Below are 27,587 nucleotides of genomic sequence, written 5' to 3'. Positions count from 1 at the left end.
GACCTGAGCTGAGATCAAGAGTTGGATGCTTAACCAAATGAACTACCCAGGCACCCCAAGAATCGTTTTTTTTTTTTTTTTTTTAGATTAATAAAACCGACAGTCCTTTAACTACACTACAAATATTAAGAAACAACTATGAACAAATTGGACAACCTAGAAGAACGGGATAAATTCCTAGAAAAATACAATCTGCCCCAACTGAATCATGTAATTAACAGAAAATCAAAAACAGATCTGTATCTAGTAAGCAGATTAAATCAGTAATCAAAACCCTCCCCAATGAAGAAAAGTCTAGGACCACATGGCTTACTCATAAATTCTTTTAACAAGTTTGTTTGTTTATTTTTTTTAAAGCTTTTATTTATTTATTTGAGAGAGCGAGAAAGAAAGACTGCAAGCCAGAGAGCAAGCACGAGCAGGGTGGAGGGGCAGAGGGAGAGGGAGAAGTAGACTCCCCATTGAGCAGGGAGCCCAATGCAGGGCTTGATCCTGGGACGCTGGGATCATGACCTGAGCTGAAGGCAGACACTTAACTGACTGAGCCACCCAGGTACCCTAAAGAAGAGTTTCAAAGAAGAAATAATGCCAATCCTTCTCAAATTCTTCCCAGAAATCGAGGAGGAGGGAACACTTTTAACTCAACTTTATGAGGCCAGCATTATCCTGATACCAAAACCAGAAAAAGATACACAAGAAAACTGCAGGTCAATATTCCTGAAGAATATAGATGTAAAAATCCTCAACAAAATACCAGCAAACCAAATCCAACACTACATCAAAAGGAGCACACACTGTGACCAAGTGAGAGCTATTCCTCGGATGCAAAGGTAATTCAATATATGAAAATCAATTAATGTGATAAATCATATTAACAGAACAAAGGTTATAAGCCACATGATTATCTCAATAGATGCAGAAAAAGCATTTAATAAACATTGAAGACTTTTTAATGATAATATTCAACAAAGAATAAAAGGAAATTACCTTACTATAATAAAAGTCATATATGAAAAGCTCACAGCTTACACTATATTCAATGGTGAAAAACCGGATGTTTTTCTTCTAAGAAAAGAAATATGACAAGGAAGCTCACTCTCACCTCTTCTATTCAATATAGTACTGAAGTCCAAGCCAGAATGGGTGAGAAAAAGAAATAAAAGCCTTCCAAACTGGAAAGGAAAAAGTAGCACTATCTGTTCACAGATGTCATGACCTTACACATAGAAAACTCTAAAGATTCCACACACACGCACACCAAAAAAATCCTGTTAGAACTAAGAAACTTATTTAGCAACACTGCAGGATAAAAAATTGACATGTAAAAATCAGTTGCATTTCTATATACTAATAATGAATAATCCTGAAAGGAAATTAAGAAGACACTTCCACTTAAAATAGCATCAAAAATAATAAAATACTTAAGAATAAACTTAATGAAGGAGGGGAAAAACTTATACACTGAAAAATAGAAAACATTGCTAAGAGAAATTAAAGACACAAATAAATGGAAAGGCATCTCATGTTCATGGATTTGAAGACAATACTGTTAAAATGTTTATACTCCCCAAAGTCATCTACAGATTCAATATAATACTTATCAAAATCCCAATGGCATTTTTTACAGAAATAGAAATCTCACCCTGAGATTCATATGGAATGAGAAAGGATCCTGAATACTCAAAACAATCTTGAGAAAGAACAAATTTAGAGAACTCACACTTCCTGATTTCAAAATACATTACAAAGCTACAGTAATTAAAACATTATAGCATTGGCATAAGGACAGACATACTATGCATATACAGTAAACTGATTTCCACAGAGTGCCAACAGTACACAAGGGGGAAAAGATAATTCCTTCAATAAACAGTACTAGGAAAATGGGTATCCACATGTGAAAGAATGAAATTTAATCCTTACACCCTACAGAAAAGTTAACTCAAAATAGATTAAAGGCTCAAATGTAGACTTGACACTATAAAACTAGAAGAAAACATAGGGGAAAAGCTTGTTGGCACTGACATTGGCAATGATTTCTTGGATGTGATACTAAAAGCACAGTCAACAGAAGCAAAAATAGACAAGTGAGACTACACAAAAGTAAAAAGCTTCTGTATAGCAAAGGAAACAAGGGAGTGCAAAGGCTACCTACAGAATGGGAGAAAATATCTGAAAACCATATATATGATAAAGGATTAATATCCAAAATACATAAGGAATTCCTATAACTCAACAGCAAAAAAACAAAACAAAAAAAAAAACAAATCATCTGAATAAATCATGGGTAAAGGACCTGAATAGACATTTCTACAAAGACAACACTTATATAGCCAACTGGTATGTGAAAAGATGCTTGACATCACTAATCATCAGGAAAATGTAAATCAAAACTACAGTGAGATATCACCTCACACCTGTTAGGATGGCCATTATTAAAAACAAAAAAACAGAATAAGAAGTGCTGATATGCATGTGGAGAAATTGGAACTCCTGTACACTGTTGGTGGGAAGTGAAAATAATTCAGCCACTATGGGAAACAGTATAGACGTTCTTCACAAAATAAACAGAACTACCATATGATTCAGCGATCCCACTTCTGTGTTATCAATGGGAATTGAATCAGGATATCAAAAAGAGATTTGCACTCCATGTTTACTTCAGTATTATTTACAATGACCAAGAGGTAGAAACAACATAAATATCTATGGATGAACAAATGAATAAAGAAAATGAAGTAAAAAATAGAGTATTATTTAGCCATAAAAAAAAGAAGGAAATTCTGTCATAGGCTACAACATGGATGAACCTTCATCACATTATGTTAAATGAAATCAGCCAGTCATTGAAGGACAAATACTACTTGTTTCCACTTACATGAAATAGCCAAACTCATAGAAACAGAAGGTAGAATGGTGGTTGCCAGGGGTTGGGGGGGGGGGGAGTGAGAGAATTGCTGTTCACTTGGTATTGTGTGTCATGCAAGATGGAAAATTCTAGAGATCTACTGTACAACACTGTGCTGATAGTTAATACTATCTACTGTGTACTTAGAAATTAACTGAGGGTTATATGTTTTTGACCACAGTTAAAAAATTAAGACTTTTCCTCAGTCATCATTGAGGACAGTGTTGTTACTGCCTTGCTGCCTATTTGCCTGAATTCCAAGCTACCCTTCACAGTTAGAGCTGGAATCCTATTTGGCCCTGGGAAGCAGTGGACCTCATTCCGTCAACACACAAATTTCCCATGTCCACACACACAGAACTAGGGAGGTGGAAGCTCCAGGGATTACACTTCAAAGGCCAGAACATACAAACTTGATCCCAAACAGGTTCCCAGATTCTAGGATTAGAAGAAAGGATCAGGGCAGGAAATGGTCTGGTTAAAAACTTAGCCAGATAATTTGGATTAAGTACCAATGCTTCAGGACTTGAATGAAATGTGTTTCTAGATTTAGGTAAGATCTAAATGAAGGCAAAAAATTAAATGAAGATATACTGTTACATAGCATTAGTGAAGGAGATAAATGAAGGCTCTAACTAATCTATAGTATAAATAACCATTGAAACAAGTGCTGCCACAGGTCTGTACCTACGTAGACCATATGCAGTCTGACTTATCAACCTCTATTCAAAATTTCTAACTGAACACAAATGGAACACAGCTCAATATTTATATTTAATATATATATAACACATATATCATAAAATATTTTATGTATAAAATACTTTATATAATATATAATTACATATATATAATTTCTAAAATAATTTTTTAACCAGAAACAAAAAAAACCTAAAAAAGAATTTAGACATCAATTAAGTAATCTTTTGGGTGTTTGATGTAGTCTCTTTGTACAAAGTAAATATTTTCTGGATACCTTGTCAAATCATTTCATAAAGTTTTGTGGGCTTCATTTTTTAATTTATGTTTACCTTTTGCAAGTAAAGGACTGTTCCTTTTAGTACAGCATAAAAAGTTTTCCATCCTCGCTTTCCTCTTGGAGCTAGAAAGGGGAAAAAAATGGAAAATTTTATTTGACAGAAAATAGCATTTTAGAAATAATCAAAACGATCAACATGGTGATTGTGTTTCAATGTTCCTAGTTTATTAACTTCCAAAATTAATAATAATGAGAACTAACATTTTCTTGAGACTTAAAAAAAAAAATCAGTATTCCAAGAATGTTTTCCATGTATTGTCTCAATTAATCTTCACAATAATCCTGTGAGATAGGTACTATGACTCTTGTCTTTTCATAAAACTGAAGCACAGAAAGTAATCCGCTCATGGCCACACAACTAGGAAGATAAGCAGGAATCTAACCCAGGCAGCATGGCTGTAGAGACAAGACTTAAGGACTGGGAAAGCAAAGAGGCATTCTGGAAGTACATATTAATCTAAGAGGAAGCTTAAAAGGCTCATGTACCAGATCACTTAGAGCTCTGTCAAAGTTTCTAGAAATCATTAAAATCTCAGAATGTAAAAGAACTCCTCTTGGCATTTCCCTCACACACCTACCAGCTGGATTATAACTTCAGTTATTATTATTCCTATGGCAATCTGTGATACCTCAGTTGCAGATCCTGCCACACTGTAACAATATTTTTGTTGAGGTGTCTCTTTCAGGAGATTACGAATGACCTGAGAGCAGGTACCCTTCATTTTTATAATTCACAGTACCTGGCACCGTGTAAGGCAGACATTAGGTACCCTCATAAAAATTCTCCAAATTAATTTTCTTTCAGAAGTCCTCACATTTGTTTATATTTTCTTGGAGTAAAAAGTGGAATTTCTCTATTGACTTATGTATGCTTTTACAGACTGTCCTAAAACAAAAGCACAGATTAGCAAAAACAGTTTATTATTTAATCTTAATTAAAATATGTAACTGGAAAATGTTATGGTATATCTGAATGCCATTTTTCTAAACATGTCTATCCAAATAGGTAGGGAGGACCACTTATTCTTTTTCCTTTATCAACTATTTGGCTGCCTTTATGCCATCTTAACTTGGATACCTGATTAAATTAGGAAATACATTATTCTTAAGCAAATCCTTTAAATCTTCTTTGACTTAAGACTCAAGAAACCTTAGGGTTGGTAACTGTGAATATCTCCCTACAGAACACAGGTGCCCCTGCCAACACCATACTGATACATCCATCTGGCAAAAAAGGACTCAAAACATCCGCTCTGCAGGTTTCCAGGGGAAATTACAAAAAAAAAAAAAAAAAATCAATCCATCTGTTTTCACTATACAAGGTTTAAAAGTATGTACTCAAAAATAAATGATCAACAACAGTACACAATTATCTCCTTTATAAAGAGAACCATAGATCATTATATATATATATAATAAATATTGACTGCATTGTTCAATAGGTGTCAAATTCTGATACAGTTGATGTGAGAACAGTGCACACAGAAGTGACCACAGGCTGCAGGAGCCATGGCAGAGCAGGACCAAAGACAGCATGGTGTGCTGAAGGCACCTGTCTAGAAAACAGACCAGCTGGTTTCTAGTCCTGTCTTTAAACCATCTCACCCAAACCCCCTGAGTAACTCCTGACCACTGACCAAATGCACCAACTTTTCAAAACTTCAGATGCTTCATTTAAAAACATGGATAATTTACCTAAGTTAAGGCAAACCACTAGCTAATGGTGGAAAGTAATTTAGAGAAAACCCTTTTCTTTTTTGGTTCTCTCTTTCTCTCTCTCTCTTTTTTTTTGCTTTCTTCCATCATCTTTAATCCCCATCACCTATTTCACCCATCCCCCCACCCAAGTCACCTCTGGTAACCATTAGTTAGTTCTCTATATTTAAGAGTCTGTTTCTTGGTTTGTCTCTTTCTTCCTTTGTTCATTTGTTTGTTTCTTAAATTCCACATATGAGTGAAATCATATGGTATTTATCTTTTTCTGACTGACTTATTTTGCTTAGCATCACACTCTCTGATCCATCCATGTTGTTTCAAATGACAAGGTTTCAGTCGTTTTTTTATGGCTGAGTAATATTCCCTTGTGTGTGTGTGTGTCTGTGTGTATATAATATATAATATATATACCATTTCTTTACTCCTTCATCTACTGAAGGACACTTGGGCTGCTTCCATAATTTGGAAATTGTAAATAATGCTGCAATAAACATGGGGATGTATGTGTGCCTCTGACTTAGTGTTTTTGTATTTTTTGGGTAAATACCCAATAGTGTGATTACTGGGTATTTAGGGTAGTTCTATTTTTAATTTTTTAAGAAACCTCCATACTGTTTCCACAGTAGCTGCACCAGTTTGCATTCTCACCAACAGTGCATGAGGGTCCCTTTTTCTCCACATACTTGCCAATACTTGTTCTTTCTTGAGTTTTTGACTTTAGCCATTCTGACAGGTAATATCTCACAGTGGTTTTGATTTGCACTTCCCTGATGATGACTGATGTTGAGCATCTTTTCATGTGTCTATTGGCCATCTGGATGTCTTCTTGGGAGAAACGTCTGTTCATGTCTTCTGCCCATTTTTTTAATTGGGTTGTTTTTTGGGTGTTGAATAAGTTCCTTATATATTTTGGATACTAATCCTTTATCAGATATGTCATTTGCCAATTTCTTCTCCCATTCCACAGATTGCCTTTTAGTTTTGTTGACAGTTTCCTTCTCTGTGCAGATACTTTTAATTTAGTAGTCCCAACCGTTCATTTTTGTTTTAACCTTGCCTCAGGAGAAGTATCTAGGAAAATATTGTTACACCTGATGTCAAAGAAGTTACTGCCTGTGCTCTCTTCTAGGATTTTTATGGTTTCAGGTCTCACATTTTAGGTCTTTAAGCCATTTTGGCTTTATTTTTGTGTATGGTGAAAAAAAATGGTCCAGTTTCATTCTTTTGCATGTTGCTGTCCAGTTTTCCCAACACCATTTGTTGAACAGACTTTTCCCCATTGCACATTCTTTCCTCCTTTTTCAAAGATTAATTGATCATGTAGTTGTGTGTTTATTTCTGTGTATCCTATTGTTCTATTAATCTATGTGTCTATTTTTGTGTCAGTACAATACTGTTTTCATTACTAGAATTCTGCAACATAACTTGAAGTCTGGAATTGTGATTACTCCACATTTTCTTTTTAAAATTGCTTTGGCTATTCAGGGTTTTTTGTGGTTCCATTCAAATTTTAGGATTGTTTGATCCAGTTCAGTGAAAAATGCTGTTGGTATTTTGATAGGGATTTGCATTAAATCTGTAGATTGCTTTGGGTAGTATAAGACATTTTAACAATATTTGTTCTTCCAATCCATGAGCATGGAAGGTCTTTCCATTTCTTTGTGTGGTCTTTGATTTCTTTTACATCTTTAGTTAGGTTTATTCCTAGGTATTTTATTATTTTTGGTGCAACTGTAAATGGGACTGTTTTCTTAATTTCTTTCTGCTGCTTCATCAATAATGTATAGAAATGCAACAGATTTCTGTACATTGATTTTGTATCCTGCAACTTTACCGAATTTATCAGTTCTAACAGCTTTTGGGTGGAGTCTTTAGGGTTTTCTATGTAGTCTTATGTCATCTGCAAATACTCAAAGTTTTACTTCTTCCTTAATGTTTTAGATGCCTTTTATTTCTTTTTGTTGTTTGACTGCTGTGGCTAGGACTTCCAGCCTTTGTTGACTAAAAGTGGTGAGAGTGGACATCCTTGTCTTATTCCTCACATAGGGGAAATGCTCTCAGTTTTTTCCCATTGAGTATGATGTGGGATTTTCATGTAAGGTCTTTATATGTCGAGGTATGTTCCCTCTAAACCTATCTTGTTGAGGGCCTTTTTAAAAATCATGAATGGATGTTATACTTTGTCAAATGTTTTTTATGTATCTATTGAAATGATCATATGGATTTTATCCTTTCTCTAATTGATATATCACATTGATTGACTTGCAAATATTGAACCATCCTTCCATCCTGGGAATAAATCCCACTTGATCTTGTTGATTTTTTTTAATGTATTGTTGGATTTGGCTTGCTAGTATTTTGTTGAGGATTTCTGCATCTATGTTTATCAGAGATACTGGCCTGTAGTTTTGTTTTTTTTGTGGTGTCTTCATCTGGTTTTCTTATCAGGCTAATGCTGGTCTCATAGAATGAATTTGAAGCTTTCCTTCTTCAACTATTTTTTTGGAATAGATTGAGAAAAATAGGTGTTAACTCTTCTTTACGTACCATCATGGTAAGTACTCTTTAACTGTTTCCCCTATTGAACCACCCCACCCCCACTCTAGTAAGCATCAGTTTGTTCTCTATAGTTAAGAATTTGTTCCTTGCTTTGTCTTCTCTCTCTTTTCCTTTAATAATTTTTGTTTCTTAAATGGCACATATGAGTGAAATCATGTGGTATTAGTCTTTCTCTGACTGGTTTATTTTGCTTAGCATTATACACTCTACCTCCACCCATGTTGTTGTATATGGCAAGATTTAATTCTTTTTATGGCTGAGTAATACTCCATTGCATGTATGTATCACATCTTCTCTATCAATTAATCTGTTGATGAACATGGGCTGCTTCAATAGTTGGCTATTGTAAATAATGCTGCAATCAACATAGGGGTGCACATATCTCTTTGAATTAGTGTTGTTAAATGTTTTGGGTAAATACCCATTACTGTGATTATTAGATATAGGGGAGTTCTATTTTTAATTTTTTGAGGATGGGCCATACTATTTTTCACAATGAGTGCACCCGTCTGCATTCTGGCCGACAGTGCAGGAAGGTTCCTTTTTCTCCACATCCTTGCCAACACCTGTTGTTTCTTGTGTTGATTTTAGCCATTGTGACAGGTGTGAGGTGATATCACATTGTAGTTTTGCACCCCATGTCTTATCCATTAGAGCGCTTAGTACATTTATACTGAAAATGATTATTGATAGATGTGTATGTATTGCCATTTTGTTACTTATTTTGTGGTTATTCTTGTAGTTTTTCTCCTATTCTTTCTTCTCTTGCTCTCTTTCATGGTTTGCTGGCTTTCTTTAGTGACATACTTGGATCTAGTTCTTGTTATTCTTCGCATATCTATTACTGGTTTTTGATTTGTGGCTACCATTGGTTTTTATGTAACATCTTCTACATATAGCAGTCCATGCTATGTTGATGGTTGCTTAAGCTGGAACCCATTCTTTACTCCTCTCACCCTCATGTTTTAGGTATACCATATCTTATTTTACATTCTTTTATTTTGTGAATCCCTTGGCTGGTTTTTACACATATACTTATTTTTACTGCTTTTGTGTTTCCTACTTTTCATACTCTATGGTCTTTCATTTCCTTTCCACTCAAAGGGTCCCTTTTAATATTTCTTATAGGGTTGGTTTAGTTGTCATGAACTCCTTTATTTTTTTGTTTTTCTGAGAAACTTTATCTGTCATTCTTTTTAAATTTAAATTCAATTAACATATAATGTATTATTAGTTTCAGATGTAGAGTTCAGTGATTCATCAGTCTTATATAATACCCAGTGCTCATTACATCACATGCCCCCCTGAATGTCCATCCCCGTTACCCCATCCCCCACCCTCTCCCCTCCAGCAACCCTGTTTGTTTCCTATAGTTAAGAGTCTATCTTATGGTTTGTCTCTTTCTCTGATTTCATCTTGTTTTATTTTTCCCTCCCTTCCACTATGATCCTGTTTTGTTTCTTAAATTCCACATATGAGTGAGATCATATGATAATTCTTTCTCTGATTAACTTCTTTCACTTAGCATAATACCCTTTGGTTCCATCCACATCATTGCAAATGGCAAGATTTCATTTTTGACAGCTGAGTAGTATTCCATTGTGTATATATACACCACATCTTCTTTATCCATTCATCTTTCATTCTGTTCTGAATGATAGCCTTGCTGGATAGAGTATTTTTGGCTGAAGATTTTTCCCTTTCAGCACTTTGAATATATCATGCCACTGTCTCCTGGCCTGTATAAAGTTTCTGCTGAAAAACCCACTGATTGCCTTATGGGATTTCCCTTATAAGTAATGTCTTCTTTTCTCTTGGTGCTTTAAATTTTTTTCTCTTTATCACTACTTTGCCATTTTAATTACTATGTGTCTTGGTGTGGACCTCCTTGCATTGATTTTGTTGAGTAATTTCTGTGCCTCCTGGATATGGATCTCTTCTTCAGGTCAGGGGAGTTCTCAGCCATTATTTTTTCAAATAAATTTTCTGCCCCCTTCTCTTTTTCTTCTTCTTCAGGGATCCCTAAAATGTGATCTTCTTCGGGGATCCCTAAAATGTGAATGTTATTATGCTTGATGTAATTGCTGAGTTCCTTAAATCTATTCTCATTTTGCATAATTTTTTCCCTCTCTTTTGTTCAGCTTGGTTACTTTTCATTTCTCTATCTTCCAGGTTATTAATTTGTTCCTCTGAGTCCTCTAACCTGCTATTTATTCTATCAAGTGTACTTTTAATTTTATTTATTGTCTTGTTCATCTCTGCTTCTTTTTTAAATATCTTTGTTCAGGGTCTCACTGATGTCCTTTTCTCTTTTCTCAAGTCCAGTGAGTATCTTTATGATCATTACTTAAAATTCTCTATCAGGCATATCATTTATCTCCATTTTGCTTAGGTCTCTTGCTGTGGTTTTGTCCTGTGTTTTTATGTGGGACATACTCCTCTGTCTCTTCATTTTTGTCCAACTGTATTGTTTCCGTGTGTTAGGAAAGTCAGCTTCATCTCCTGTTCTTTAAGGTAATGGCCTTATGAAGAAGAGGTTTTATAGTGCCCTACAGTGCAGTGACCCTCCTCTACAGAACTTGACGCTTCAAGGAGTGTTTCCTGTGTGTGCTGTGCCCTACTGTTGTGTCCTGGCCACTTTATCCTTTAGTGCAGTTGTGTGCAGAGACTCTTGTTGCCTGTTGTGGGCAGTGTTTGGTCCCCAGCCAAATGGTGCACATTTTAAGAAGGTGTGCATTGGTCTGCTTGCAAAATGAGACCTGCCACTACCACCAGAACTGAGGCTCCAGGTCAGGAGATGTGGTGTTAGCTTGGTTTGCACCATTCTTCTGGGGGAGGGGACATGTAGCATCAGGACTGAGGCAAGCATGACTGGCAAGGGCAGATCCACCATAATGTGGGGGGATGGGGCTTGGTGTAAGCAAGTTAGGTAGCAAGTGTCAGTGCCATGCAGGTGGCTGTGTGATTATGCTGAGGAACAGGGGAATGAAATGGCACCTGCCAGCTCCTTTAATCCTGGAGAGGTCTCCCTGTGATTCCTGCCTCTTCAAACCATGCTCTGAGATGAGTAAATAACCCTCCCTCCAGTATACCCCAGGTGTTTTTCAAACTGCTACTTCTACTTTGTAGCTCTGCTGGCTGTTTGTCATACTGTTTCTTTAAGGATGGGGACTCACCTTTCTAATGTCCTCTGGGCTCTCCCACAGCTGAGCCTGCTGATTTTTTTTTAAAAATCCAAGCTTTAAGTCCCACAAGCTGTAAGAACTCATGAGGTAAGCCCCATTTACTTACTTTATTTTAAAAAATATTTTATTTATTTATTTGACAGAGAAAGAGAGTGAGCACGCACAAGCAGGGAGAGTGGCAGGCAGAGGGGAGGGAGAAGCAGGCTCCCTGCAGAGCAGGGAGCCCAATGCGGTGCTCAATCCCAGGACCCCCAGCCCCTCTTACTTTCAAAGCCAAATATTAGTCTTCCCTGAGTGGGTTCCCTGGTGTGGTACTCTGTTTCTCTCCCTTCACCACACCCTTGGTTTCACTCCTGACAGTGGACAGCCATAGTCTTCTTCACTCCCAAACCACATCTCCACCCTTCCTATCTTCTTCGATGTGACCTCTTCTCTACATTTAGTTGAGGACTTTGTTCTGTCAGTCTTGGGGGTGTTTTCTGGGTTACTTATGCTGATTTGAGTGTTATCTAGTTGTATCTGTGAGAGTAAGTGAGCTTTGGGTCCTCCTACTCCGTCATCTTCAAGAAAACCCTTTTGTTTTTATAGGAGGCTTGTAGGTCCTGGATTTTAAAGGCTTTCCCCAAAACTCTAAAACTAGCAGAGGCATCTTGAGATTCCTTCAGTTCAAAGATTTACAAATCTATTTTACTACTTTTCAAGTAGAAATCTCCAATCCATGAATCCATGTACATGTTCACAAAAAATTTTAGTAGCTCTGTATCATTACCACACCAAGCCTACTAGAAACAGATCACAAAGAGCTTTCCAAATGAAACGTGATCTTGTTACTGTGGATGACTAATGCTTAAGTCAATGAGCATTAACTCTGTATTGCATTCTCTACTTTCCCATCTCCCACAGGAGGTTAAAACATAAAATCTTGTTTTTGATCAATTATAATTAAGTTGTTTAAGCCTTAAATAAACAATCAATATTCTTAACACAACTTAGGAGCAAGTGCTCAACAGTATATAGCTAGTGTGTTACAAAAGTACTACTTCAAATGATTTTATATGTATTAATTCATTTAACTCATACCACAATGCTAAAAATAAGGTACTATTGTTACCTCCATTTACATAGGGGACTGTGGGTACAAATGAGTGGAACTCAGGGAAGAAAGAGACCACTGTGCACTAGAGCAGGCTGGGGAGGCTCTCTAAAGGCAAACTCAACAGTCCTGATCCTAAAGCCACACACAAAGTGCTGCTATGGCTCTTGTATCTTTGGTGAGGCTTGCCATGTGAAGCACATGGGTTAGATGTCAATGAATGAAGAGCATTGCTCCTCATAATGACTGCAGAATGAGTTAAAACTGATTTCATAACTCCAAGATTATTAAAATATAGAAGACCAGGGAAAGAGTTGTAACTGGTTACATAATAAACATGATGGGAGGAATGAGTAAGAGTTCTGTTTGGAAACCCAATGTCTCTTACTAAAAGGCTTTAAAATTATAAGGGTGATAGAGAGTTGGTAGATAGATTTTAAAGATACCGGGGTGTCTACTGTGAAAAGATATTTACTGAACTTGATCAAAGACACCATTCTATGCACTAGACTGTGTTTTCATGATTCTTTTTAATATGCATACTTGAAGTCCAAAGATACTTTCCTTCTTTTTGAAAATACAAAGATTTTGGAATATTTTATTCTAATCATCTGCCTCCAACCTTACATGATAATGCCACCTATTACTTTATTTTTTTTTAACACTACCAAAAGGGATATCATTATTTTTCTATAAACTGCCACCGTCTATTTAGATTTACTGTCATGTTTACTATTACCTTTATTCATTAGCACTTTCTTTACCTCAAATTTTTTTGAGGCCATTTTCTTTCTTTTTTTTTTTTTAAGATTTATGTGAGAGAGAGAGAGCGAGAACTTGAGCAGGGGGAGGAGGCAGAGAGGGAGAGAAATCCTCAAGCAGACTCCCCACTGAGCATGGAACCTGACTTGGGGCTCCATCCCAGGACCCTAAGATCATGACCTGAGCTTCAAAATCAAGAGTTGGATGCTCAACTGACTGAGCCACCCAGGCACCCCAAGGTAATTTTCAATTAATTCTTTAAATCTATACTTAGAAGTTCCTTTAGTGAGGATTGTTTGGGTGGTAAATCTTTTTTCTATTTTTGTTTATATAAAAATGTCTTTATTTTATTAAAAATTCTAGGATGACAATTATATTTTCTTATGAAGATATTATTTCACTATCCTTTGGCTCCCGTCATTGTTGCAATATCTATCTTGAGCCTAATTGTTATGTCTAAGAAGAGGTTTCTTTAAACTGAGCCAGCTTGGTGTTCTTTGGGCTTTCTGTGTATCTATTCCAAACACTTGTAGTCATTAGATCTTTGAATATTGTGTCCTCCATTGTCTCCACTATTGTAACCTCTGACACTCTAATTTCTCATTCCACTCCACAGGTTTCTGCTCCTTCACATTCTTTATGTCCTTCTGTGCTAAAAGCTGTGTAATTTTATCTCCAGTATTTCTTCAAAACCCAGATCCAGAGGTACTCTAAAGGTATAGCAGCCCTAGGGTTAGCTTCCTTCCCTAGATTTGTATTCATGCTTTTTTCCTGGCTTACAGGATTTCCCTTTCATTGTTATAGTCATTCATTCTTTTAAAAGCCATTTTAAATATTTTATCATTTTTTTACTTATTTTTATTTTTTAAAAAAGATTTTATTTATTTGAGAGAGAGAGAGCAAGAAAGATAGCATGAGCAGGGGGTTGTGGCAGAGAGAGAGGGAGAAGTAGGCTCCCTGCTGATCAAGCAGTCTGATGTGGGGCTCCATCCCAGGACCCTGGGATCATGACCTGAGCTGAAAGCAGATGCTTATCTGACTAAGCTGCCTAGGCACCCCATTTGATCACTTTTAGATGTTTTATAATGCAAGTTTTAGAATCTCTAGGCCATCATATTGCCAAAGTAGACCCTCTGGCTCTTTTTTCTTTTTCTTTAAAAGAATTTATTTTGTAAAGAATTTTGTCATCTATGAAGAGTTCATTTATAGCAGAATACAGGAGATAAGTGCTGAGGACAAGATGAGAGGAATTAGAAAACAGAACACCAGTGAGGAGGCTATTACAACTGCCCAGATGAGAGAAAAAGGCCAAAATATGCATAGAGGTGCACAACAAACAAGATAAAAATAAAATAGAAGGATGGGTGGCTGGGTGGCTCAGTTGGTTAAGTGTATGACTCTTGATTTCAGCTCAGGTCATGGTCTCAAGGTTGTGAAACTGAACCCCGCATAGGGCTCTGGGCTTAGTGTGAAGTCGGCTTGGGATACTCTCTCTCCCTCTCCCTCTGCCCCTTCTCCCTGCTCTCTCTCTCTCTTTAAAAAAAAAAGAAAAAGAAAATCTTAAAAAAAAAAGAAACAAATAGAAGGAAAGGAGAAGGCAGTAATGTTAACTGAGCACCTATATACAGTGCTCTGGGCATTGGGCTAACATTGAAAATGTACACTAAATTTGATCCAAACAATCCTTTTGGTTAGGTCTTAATGCCTCTTTTCACATTAATGTCTCCTTTATTAACTACACTTGCAGTCCTAGAGGTGGAGTAAGCTACTGAGGAGGCTACGTATCTAAGGATTTCAAAGCTTATAGGGCAATTCAGACAAGGAAATATATTCTAAGGCTACATTAAGAAAGAGAAACTGTCCAGATGATAACCCTTTTGCAAATGGTTAGGACTGCTACTCCAGTGACATGAATATAAGGGAAAAGGAAAGAAGAAGTTGGAATAGGAGGGGAATGCAAGTTAGGTATATTTTCTAATTTCACTGAACTACAGAACTTTCAAAGGTATCCTTGCTCATGGCTATGAGATTCAGAGCTGAGGCACGATCCCTGTGTCTGCCCTCTCAGATGCGACCAGCCCAACGTTTTTGCACAGTATCTATGCTAATAGCAGCACTAATTATAGCACAAGTAACAGCACACATTGTTTTAAGCACTGTTCCAAAACCTGATATGTATTAACTAAAGCCTACAACTTTGTGAGGAAGCGATTATTATAATCTCCATTTTACCGACGTGGAATCTGGGATCTCACCTAACCTGCAGTACTTGGTTCCCATAGCACTGGACACTTTACTCTGCTTTGTATGCAGGGAAGGACCAGTTAAACCAGACTCAAGTACAATGTCTTAGTTAACTCTGAGATATAAGAGTTATATTCAAGTTATTTAAGAGCTGACTTAGCATGGACTCTGACTGATCAGGAAAGACACTGCCCAATCAGGACTGAAGGGACATCCAAGGTAAACAGTCTGTTCAACTGAACACATTCTTTGACTATCACCCCTGGCTAGGGTACTGTTTCTTGCCCATCATAGGTTAAAATAAGGAACAAGAAAAGTCAAACAAACCTTTGTGTTTATTATTCTACATATCACACACACACACACACACACACGGAATATACATTTCTGCAAAAGAGAATTTGGCAGATGAGTGATAATGGAACTGTCATTAAATCTTCAATATTACAAACCAGTTCTTATTGATGTTCTCAACTCCATTATAAAATTGAAGAAGTCTTTTTGGAAATATAAAGTAAAAACATCTTGGCTTCAATTATTGCCACTGATCTTTGTAAAAGAGTTAATACATAACTGGGACTGAAAGCACAGATTGTCACCATTTTTTCATAAAGAGGAAGGAATCAGAAAATATTCCTGAGCAATAAAATATTAAGTAAAGAGTATTGCTGGATATATGCCAAAAAATAAAGTTATGCATTTTTTTAATCCACCAAAAGGTATAGGCTTCATGTAAAAGTTTCTATTTGCATGCTATACCCTTCAACTTTAATTTCTTCTGAACTAAACTGGGAACAAATTGTGGCTGATATCTTACTGTTCCAATTTTTCTATTTTATTCAAAAAGCAGAGAATTTTTTCCTACGTCAAAATCGATTCATCCTGTTTTTGGCAACTGCTCACTTTGGATTCCCTGATCATCAACTTTTTGCTTTTATTCAAGTTTAATATGAGAAAAACTTAATATGTATAGAAAGACATAGTATGTACATTGTCTATTTTTTCTTTTAATACACTAATCTTTCCTGTATGTTGGCTTGAAAAGCATTCTTCCACTGCCCCAGTAAAATGACAAAAATACTCCCCCCCCCCCCCAAAGAGTAGAGAAGGTCAGTAAGCCATATCCATACTAATGAGAAAGAATTCTTGAGTCATGGCCTGAAGGCTAACACTGCAGGCCCTACCAGGTTTGGAACCAAAGGAAATATGAGAATTTTGCATAGAACCTTCAATTTCCTTATGTTAATGGGCAAAGACATTTAAAATACAATGTGATACCAATGAGGGCATTCCAAAATAAATCCTTGCTGAACTTGGAAACAAATATGTGTTCAGCAAATGCTCTTCTATACTAGTACAATTGGGATATATTTATATTATATTTGTAAAAGGCATAAGACATTTTTAAAGTTGCTTTATTTCTCTAGTGACAGCATCTGAAAATTGGGTAAAATTCTTAAATTATCTTACAGGATGAAGAGGTATCCTACCTCGGTAGGAGGCAAACTCAAATTCTACATCACTGAGGTAAGGTTTTTTTTCTTTTGAAGATTTATTTATTTAAGAGAGAGAGAATGAGTGAGCGTGGGAGGGAGAAGCTGAGGAGATGGAGACAAGCAGGTTTCCTGCTGAGTGGGGAGCCCGATACAGGGCTCGATCCCAGGACCCTGGGGTCACGACCTGAACCAAAATCAACAGTCAGTCGCTCAACCGACTGAGTCACTTCGGTGCCCCTAAGGTAGTTGAAGGTACAACACAGGCAGGCAGAATTTGCTTTCTGCGACTGGACTGCAAAGGATTTGGACGGATTCATAAATGACAGCCCTACAAATCATTAAGTAAAGTTAAGGGTTAATCCTTGTATAGTATGAATTTTCTTTCATAAATATCTTCAGGTACTATCATAACTACTATTAAATCTTTATAGAGTGTAAAGGCCAAGGGCAGGCCACCCAAAATGTGCCACTTTGGCATATCAATTATTTTCAATAAAAGTTACTTAAGAAACAACCAATGCAAAAAGAACACTCTAATCCCTCCCTCCTTTGTCTCCAGAAAACAAGATGTAAATCTCTCATGAGAAAGGTATGCTTCTTGCACCAGGCAGTAAAGATATCCTTATCATCAGAGATATAAAATTTGGAGCCGAGAAGGCTGTATTAACAACCCTTGTTACTACCGCAGCCCAATTCTATTCAGAATTCCTTACTAACTGAAGCTCCCAAAGTTAAGTTTTCCATGTTGTGTCAATCCTGCACAGATTTATTGTCTCTTTGTTTAAAAAGTATAAAAACTGCCTTCCTCAGTCATTTCTTTAGGTCTCAATTTCATTACTGAGCTTCTGGTTTGCATGTAATAAAACTTTGGTTTTTTTCTCCCGTTAATCTGTCTCATGTCAATTTAATTCTTAGTCAAGAAGAACCCTGAAGGGCACAGGAAAAATTATTTCCTTTCCTACAGTAGGCATAGTTGGCAAGATCAAATTCTGCTTGATATTTGCTTTGAAGATTCTGCAGCTTTCCAATCTTGGGACATCTGACATATAGCTTGCAGAAGGTAAGATTTCTTACCGTGGCAGCTTCCAGGAATCCATCCCCAGAGTCCAATGGGGCAAGAGCAGTAAGACTCTTTTTCTCCTTTCTCTAAATTTAGATTAGCAGGAGAAAATATTGTGGAACTAGTTCTTTGGGCTTAGTGATTCTTGGTAAAAATTTGGTAGAATACTGTTGGTTTTACTGATCCATTTCCTCCCAGAGATGGTCATTGATGTCCTTTGTCTGTCTGGGTTTTTTGGGTTGTTTGCCACACAAAAGTTATTACCATAGGACAGAACACCAGGCATAGGCCCTACAAGCCTGCTGCTCAAGCCTGCCTTACAGACTGAGTTCATGGTTCTTATCAGACCAGCATTTGTTTCAGATAAGCTTTGTTGAAGGTTAGTGTGTATATGAGGTAAAAGCTATTGTTAAGAGACATCTTGGAAGCCAAAGCCACAAAATTGGTGGGCATGAGTTGAGCACTTAAACACTGTTAGGGCCCTTGCCACCCAACTCAAAGACTCCTATGTTAGGATAGGTTAGTCACAGAACAAGTTGGATTAACACTAGGTCACTGGCCAACCTCAAGAAAACTTCCATGCAATGAGGTACACTGTAAACCCAATGGCACATTCCTTCTAGGTATTTGTTAGCTCTGAGAGAACCAAGGGTCAGCTAAAGCTGCTAATACACATATAAAAAAACCTGAATGAGGTTTTTCCTTTCATCTGGTTTTATGTCCTAAGAGCTTGGCTTGGTGACCAAGTGAAAATATTCTTTCTGGTCTCCTCCATCTAGAGGATGCACTTAGCAGGTGGCTAGTTTAACAGACTGGGTGGGGATCTAAGATACACAGTTACAAGCAGTACTCTCTGTAGGGCTATGCCAGCTGTCAGGGAATTTGTTGTGAGAGGTCCCAGCCATAAGGTATCTTTGTTGTTTCAACCATGGTTGCTTGTTAGTGCTAAAAAAACACCCCATTCCAGTAGCACCTGCCTGGTGATTAGTGGGTCTATGACTTGAGGCATCTCACATTTGTGGGAGACTGGAGACACCATATACACAACAGGATTTTTACCACCTATACAACAAAGGTCTTTGCTTTCTTAGACTATTTTTGGGAGCAAGCTTTTGGATCATGGGGGCTGTCACCTATGTCTTCTCCAGGGCTGCCTCTTGGGTCCATAATCTAAGCATGGAAGTTGCTTCTGAGTCTTTCCATAAAAAGGCTTATGAGGGGTGCCTGGGTGGCTCAGTCGGTTAAGCATCATGCCTCAGGTCATGATTCTGGGGTCCTGGGATCAAGTCCCATAATGGGCTCCCTGCTCAGTGGAGAACTTGCTTCTCCCTCTCTCTCTGCCTGCCGCTTTGCTTGCTTGTGCTTTCTCTCTCTCTGTCAAATAAATGAATAAAAGCTTAAAAAAAAAAAGGCTTATTGGTTTGAGTCATTATTGAAATTAATAAAATCCTATTCATCAGTGGTCAGACAATGGATCCTTTTAATCGGCTGTATTTGGAAGAAAAAAAATTTTTTATTGAGAGCTCTCAATTGTCTTATTAGTATAATGGCTAGACTTAGGGACTCCCTTAAAAGATGAAAACAAACAAAAAACAGAAATTAGACTTAAGACAAAAATTAATGTCCACATCCAGTGTAAATTTCCCATGTTAAAATCTGGCTCCATCTGCCTGTTTTAACTTCCTTTTCCCTACAATATTTGCAGAGTATTCTGGTCTAACCTATAGGTTCAAAATATAGGCTATTCTTATAAATGCTGAAAGCCAGAAAGTGAATTTAGCAGAAGCATGTGGGATAGGCAGCAGGACTTGGTTTACTGTAATTAAGCTCTGCCAGTTTCAGACATTCCTATGCAATAACCTTTGCAAATGTATCCTAGGACCTGCTTCCACCTTTGCAAAGAATTCATATCCCCTAAACAGCAGCAGATTTTTTAAATTATAAAGCTCTTTTCCCTATACTTTCAAAAGATTCTACCAAATTTAGAGAAAAATTAAAAAGATTAATAACTATTTACAAACCCATTCACAGATAACTAGATAGGCTGCTAAGGGGAATTCTTCCAGCCCATGATTATATTATGGTCACCAGGCAGGCCAGACCGTGCACATCCCCCTATCCCTCCCAGCTAGTCCTTCACAAAGGAAAGGAATGACCATAATTTCTAACAGGTCCTCCTACAATTGATCTGGGAAAGGCCAGTATTCAGGGACTAATAGAAGACAAGATTAAACTGTGTATTCAGAAAGAAGACTTTTGTTAAAATGCTTTATACAGACTTTACAAAGGAAAAATCTTTTGATTCCCATTTTAGTTAAAAATTGCCCTGATATAAAAAACCAAATAAACAAGTTTAATTTAAAAAGGCAGGTCAATCCCTTGATACTCAGGCTGTAATACAGTAATTTGGGGGAAATGGAAACAACTGTCTTTGTCTTTCCCCCCAACTCTCTACAAAGCCATTAGAAAAAAGATGGCAGAGGAGTAGGGGACCCTATTCCAAACGGTCCCCTGAAGTGAGCTGGATATCTACCAGAACACTCTGAACGAAATCGACCTGAGATGTAAGAAGATATATCAGGATCTCTACAAACAGAATGTTGCAAGTGATTGGTTTCGAGGTATGAAGCAGGGAGCCGTGATTCTGCAGGCACATACCAGAAGATAAACAGAAGGGGGAGGGAGCCTTTGGGATCCTGCACCGCCGGTGAGTGAAAGCCTCCTGTGCTGGGGACAGGGCACAGACTCGCAGACTGGTAGTGGCGGGGAAAGGACTTTAGGGCAGCCCCCCAGACTGAAACCTGGAGTGGCAGAGCCGCGTGTGCCAACTGGGGGTGGCTGGCAGTTTTAGAAGCACAAAAGGCAGAGACGTGCCCCTGTGCCCCGACCTGGAGGTGAGGACGGGGAGCGCACAAACCAGGATGTTGCAGTTTTTAGCAGCACAGACAGAAACAGAGATAGTGTGGCCTGCAGAGCTCACTGAAGAACCGACTGCGATCTCTGCTCTGAGGCAGAGGGTTGGAAACCGTCTCTTCTGCTCTGATTCTTGGAAGAGATGCAGAAAGCTGCCAGGGAAAGCCACCAGAGAACAAAAGCCCCCCAAATCGGTTTTCCCTGAGCCCATCCCGCCCCTCCCCACAAGGGGCAGGGCAACTCTGCCCTAACAGGGTTGTCTGAGTAACTGCATAGCAGGCCCCTCCCCCAGAAGACAGGAAGGGAGAACAAGAGGCTGACAATCCTAAGGTCCCTACAAAACAGGTGCATCTTGCTTTGGTTGTGGTCAATAATTTGGACTCTGTACATTCCCTCAACCACCCCTCAACAGAATGACTAGGAGGAGGAACCCCCCAAATAGGAAAGACTCAGAGACTGTGACTTCTGCCACAGATTTACAAATGGATACAGATATAACCAAGATGCTGGAAATGGACTTCAGGGTAACAGTTATGAAGACGACAGCTAGAATGGAGAAATTGATTAATGGCAACACAGAGTCTCTAAGGGTAGAAATGAAAGCTGAACTGGCAGAACTTAAAAATGCTATAAATGAGAGGCAATCTAATCTAGATACTCTAACAGCTAGGGTAAACGAGGCAGAAGAACGAATTAGTGATCTAGAAGACAAATTGATAGAAAAGAAGGGAAAAGAGGTGGCCTGGGAAAAACACTTTAAATCCACGAAAACAGAATTAGAGAAATGTGATGCCATGAAATGTTCCAATGTCAGAATTATTGGGATCCCTGAGGGGGTGGAGAGAGAGAGAGGACTAGAAGATATATTTGAGCAAATCGTAGCTGAGAATTTCCCTAATCTGGGGAATGAAACAAACATTCTTGTCCTAGAGGCCAAGGAAAACAGGCCAATGCCTGGCATGTAATAGTAAAACTCGCAAATCTTAGAACCAAGGAAACCATCTTAAGGGCAGTTAGGGGAAAGAGATTCCTTATGTACAGAGGGAGGAACATCAGAATAACGTCAGACCTATCCACAGAGACCTGGCAAGCCAGAAAGGCCTGGCAAGACATATTCAGGGTACTAAACGAGAATAACATGCAACCAAGAATACTTTATCTGGCAAGGCTGTCACTTAGAATGGATGGAGAGATGTAGAGCTTCCAAGACCAGCAGAAACTGAAAGAATATGTGACCACTAAGCCGGCCCTGCAAGAAATATTAAGGGGGTTTCTATAAAAGGAGAAAGATCCCAAGAGTGATATACAACAGAAATTTACAGAGACAATCTATAAAAACAACATCTTCACAGGCAACATGATGACAATAAATTCTTATCTTTCAATAATCACTCTCAAAGTGAACAGCCTAAATGCTCCCATAAAATGGCACAGGGTTGCAGATTGGATAAAAAGACAGGACCCATCCATATGCTGTCTACAACAGACTCATTCTGAACCTAAAGATATATCCAGACTGAAAGTGAAGGGATGGAGATCCATCTTCCATGCCAGCAGACCTCAAAAGAAAGCTAGGGTAGCAATTCTTATATCAGACAAATTAGATTTTAAGCTAAAGACTGTAGTTAGAGACACAGAAAGACACTATATCATTCTTAAAGGGTCGATCCAACAAGAAGATCTAACAATTAGGGGCACCTGGGTGGCTCAGTTGGTTAAGAAGATCTAACAATTGTAAATATCTACGCCCCCAACATGGGAGCAGCCAACTACATAAGCCAACTGTTAACCAAAATAGTCATAGTGATAATAATACGTTAATTGCAGGAGACCTCAATACTCCACTCTCAGCAATAGACAGATCATCTAAGCAGAAAATCAACAAAGAAACAAGAGCTTTGAATGACACACTGGACCAGATGGACCTCATAGATATATACAGAACATTCCACCCTAAAACAACAGAATACTCATTCTTCTTGAGCGCACATGGAACTTTCTCCAGAATAGACCACATACTGGGTCACAAATCAGGTCTCAACCAATACCAAAAGACTGAGATTATTCCCTGCATATTCTCAGACCATAATGCTTTAAAACTGGAACTCAATCACAAGAAAATTTTGGAAGAAATTCAAACACTTGGAAGCTAAAGACCACTTTGCTCAGGAATGCTTGGGTCAACCAAGAAATCAAAGAAGAACTTAAACAATTCATGGAAACTAATGAGAATGAAAACACATCAGTCCAAAACCTATGGGATACTGCAAAGGTGGTCCTAAGGGGGAAATACATAGCCATCCAAGTCTCACTCGAAAAAATAGAAAAATCCCGAATTCACCAACTAACTCTACACCTTAAGGAACTAGAGAAAAAGCAACAAATGATGCCTAAGCCACTCATTAGAAGAGAAATAATTAAGATTAGAGCAGAGATCAATGAATTAGAAACCAGAAACACAGTAGATCAGATCAACAAAACTAGAAGTTGGTTCTTTGAAAGAATTCATAAGATCGATAAACCACTGGCCAGACTTATCCAAAAGAAAAGAGAAAGGACCCAAATTAATAAAATTATCAATGAAAGGGGAGAGATCACGATGAACACCAAGGAAATAGAAACAATTATTAGAAATTATTATGCCAATAAATTCAGCAACCTGGAAGAAATCGATGCCTTCTGGAAGCCTATAAACTAGCATGAATGAAACAGGAAGAAACTGACAACTTGAATAGGCCAATAACCAGTAACGAGACTGAGGCAGTGATCAAAACCTCCCGAAAAACAAGAGTCCAGGGCCTAATGGATTCCCTGGAGAATTCTACCAAACATTCAAAGAAGAAGTAATACCTATTCTACTGAAGCTGTTTCAAAAAAAGAAACAGAAGGAAAGCTTCCAGACTCATTCTATGAAGCCAGCATTACCTTAATCCCCAAACCAGGCAAAGACCTCATCAAAAAGGAGAATGTCAGATCGATATCCCTGATGAATATGGATTCCAAAATCCTCAACAAAATCCTAGCTAATAGGATCCAACAATACATTAAAAGGATCATCCACCACTACCAAGTGGGATTTATCCCTGGGATGCAGTGGTGGGTCAACATTCGCAAATCAATGTGACAGAACACACTAATAAGAGGAGACAGAAGAACCATATGGTCCTCTCAATTGATGCAGAAAAAGTATTTGACAAAATACAGCATCTTTTCCTGATTAAAACTCTTCAGAGTACAGGGATAGAGGGAATATTCCTCAAGTTCACAAAATCCATCTATGAAAAACCCACAGCAAATATCATCCTCAATGGGGAAAAGCTGAGAGCCTTTCCCTTAAGATCAGGAAAACTTCAAGGATGCCCACTCTTGCCACTATTGTGCAAGATAATACTAGAAGTTCAACAGCAATCAAACAACAAAAAGAAGTAAAAGGTATTCAAACTGGCAAAGAAGAAGTCAAATTCTCTCTCTTCCCAGATGACATGATACTTTGTGTGGAATATCCAAAAGACTCCACCCCCAAATTCCTAGAACTCAAGACAGCAATTCAGTAAGGTGGCAGGGTACAAAATCAATGCACAGAAATCAGTTGCTTTCTTATACACTAACAACTTCTCCAAAGGCAAGGAAAACAAAAGCAAAAATTAACTTTTGGGACTTCATCAAGATAAAAAGCTTCTGCACAGCAAAGGAAACAGTCAACAAAACAAAGAGGCAACCCACAGAATGGGAGAAGATTTTTGCAAATGACACTACAGACAAAGGGCTGCTTTCCAAGATCTATAAAGAACTTCTCAAACTCAACACCCAAAAACAAATAATCAAGTCAAAAAATGGGCAGAAGACATGAACAGACACTTCTCCAAAGAAGACATACAAATGGCTAACAGTCACATGAAAAAATGTTCATCATCATTAGCCATCAGGGATATTCAAATCAAGACCACATTGAGATACCACCTTACACCAGTTGAATGGCAAACATTGACAAGGCAAGAAACAACAAATGTTGGAGAGGTTGTGGAGAAAGGGGAACCCTCTTACACTGTTGGTGGGAATGCAAATTGGTACAGCCACTTTGGAAAACAGTGTAGAGGTGCCTCAAAAGATTAAAAATAGAGCTACCCTACCACCCAGCAATTGCACTGCTGGGTATTTACCCCAAAGACACAGATGTAGTGAAAAGAAGGGCCATATGCACCCCAGTGTTCATAGCAGCAATGTCCGCAAGAGTCAAACTGTGGAAAGAGACGAGATGCCCTTCAACAGACGAATGGACAAAGAAAATGTGGTCCATATATACAGTGGAATATTATTCAGCCATCAGAAAGGATGAATACCCAACTTTTACATCAACATGGATGGTACTGGAGGAGATTATGCTAAGTGAAATAAGTCAAGCAGAGAAAGTCAATTATCATATGGTTTCACTTATTTGTGGAACATAAGGAATAGCATGGAGGACATTAGGAGAAGGAAGGGAAAAATGAAGGGGGGGAAATCGTAGGGGGAGATGAACCATGAGAGACTATGGTCTCCGAGAAACAAACTGAGGGTTTTAGAGGGGAGGCTGGTGGGGGGATGGGTGAGCCTGGTGATGGGTATTAAGAAGGGCACATATTGCATGGAGCACTGGGTGTTATACCCAAACAATGAATCATGGAATATTACATCAAAAACTAATGATGTACTGTATGGTGACTAACATAACATAATAAATTAAAATAAAAAAAAAATCTCTACAAAACCATTAACACAAATCTAAAAACAAATTTAAACCCACCTGTCTTTACCAATCCCCAAACTTTGCCTATTACTCTCAAAATGCTTACAGATATTATAAAAGATCAGGATATTGGGACAAAATTGTCCTGTACTTAAAAAAAAGGAAGACAGAGGGGCACCTGGGTGGTGCAGTCAGTTAGGTCGCCAAATCTTGGTTTCCGCTCAGGTCGTGGGCTCAGGGTGCTGAGATGGAGCTCCATGTTGGGCTCCGCACTCAGCCCAGAGTCTGCTTAGGTTTCTCTCTCCCTCTACCCTGCTCTTTCTCTCTCAAATAAATAAATAAATCTTAAAAAAAAAAAAAAAAAGGAAGATAGATTTTAAATAGCAATTACTATAAAACTCTTGAGGAAAGAAAACATAAAACTTGCATATTCTTTCTGTCTCTTAAAGTAATAAATCTCATCATGTCTTTGAAATGTAAACACAACCCACAATTACCTGACACTGAAGAAAATAAAGGGAAGTCTGGGAGAGAAGAATCCTTCTTAAAATAAAAACTGCTGAAAGGGCTCTTGTGCCCAGAGGCTATAGCACCTCTGATAAAAGGCCATTATGTTCCAAAAAGTCCACCTTGGAGAAAACTTGGGAATACTTTCTCTATGCTTTTGTGGTATAAATTTTCTGCCCCCATCTTTTCTAGGATCTAAAAGCCATTCTTTGAAATCCAAACTTTAAGGAGAAGTTTCTCATCAAAAGATAAAAAAAAAAAAAGATATTTGGAATAAAGCCTATAATATCCTCTCCACAAATATTAGTAAAAACAAAAGCTGCAAGATTTTTGTTTGTATCTGTCTATATGTTTATGTATGGCCCATATATATATGTTGTAAATGTCAGATAATTTTTCTGACTCCAATGGTATTATTAAAATCAATTTGTAAAAGAGCTCTATTTAGTTGGTCTGAAGACAAGTGCTTATACGGACTGGGCATTCTATAACTTTCCAAAAGACAGAAACTAACCCAAATGTCTTTCAAGTTCATGTGATCTGGGAAAAATATTCAATATTAAAGCTGATTCAAGGTTGTTAGTTTAATTAAAGCAGACATGTCTTCAATATTATCAGCATTAACACTAACTTTTATTCTACCCGAGTTTACTCAAACTAAAGTTGATGTTTTATGTTAGAAAATGTTTTAAAACAATAACGCTTTGGGAAGGTAACTGACTTTGTCTGATATCTCTTGAAGTTTCTATGGCTACCCGAAGCATAACTGTTAAGAATAGGTAAATTTCACAGCTGTAAATAAAAAAAAAAACATTTTTAAGGTAAATTTTTACTTTCCCCCAATCTTTCTGGTAACCTGAAACCTTTAAGTTTTGCTAAGTTAAGTGATGAATTAGGTTTAATTCACTGAATATCCCAGTCATTTCCAAATAGGAAAATAATAAACATTACATGCTAAACATCAGTTTACGTACTTTTGGTTTTCTTTTCTTTCTTTCAGTATTTTTAAAGTTTATTTGTCAAAGAGAGAGTGCACAGGCAGTGGGAGCAGAGACAGAGGGAGAAGCAGGCTCCTCACCGAGCAGGGAGCCCGATGCGGGACTCGATTCCAGGACCCTGGGATCATGACCTGAGCCAAAGGCAGACACTTAACCAACTGAGCCACCCAGGCGGCCCTCCTTTTGCTTTCTTAATTACAGAGAAACTAAAAATAAATTTGGGTCTGTTAGTAAACACGTTTTATGCTTTACTAAAAGAGTATACTATGAAAAAAACACAAGTTTTTAGAAATTGTATTCATAAATTTACCAATCTAAAACAATGTTGGTGTAACAGTTCACATTTACTTATCATTTAGCTTTCACTAGAAATTAAAGTTT

The 27,587-nt window shown here is 37.7% G+C and overlaps 1 protein-coding gene across 1 annotated transcript in view; it reads right to left on the bottom strand.

Annotated features, from left to right (window-relative positions):
* PSD3 (pleckstrin and Sec7 domain containing 3) overlaps nt 1–27,587 on the bottom strand; it is a 440,689-nt gene that overhangs the window by 76,110 nt on the left and 336,992 nt on the right. The window contains exon 12 of the mRNA XM_021681565.1: nt 3,940–4,010. Within this exon, the coding sequence (XP_021537240.1) occupies nt 3,940–4,010 (71 nt within the window). The remainder of the gene's footprint in view (nt 1–3,939; nt 4,011–27,587) is intronic.

This window comes from Neomonachus schauinslandi, chromosome 2 (genome assembly GCF_002201575.2).
Source record: "Neomonachus schauinslandi chromosome 2, ASM220157v2, whole genome shotgun sequence".
NCBI classification, from domain to species: Eukaryota; Metazoa; Chordata; class Mammalia; order Carnivora; family Phocidae; genus Neomonachus; species Neomonachus schauinslandi.
The sequence above is the reverse complement of the archived record's forward strand: the minus strand, read 5'-3'. Positions and strand labels throughout refer to the sequence as shown.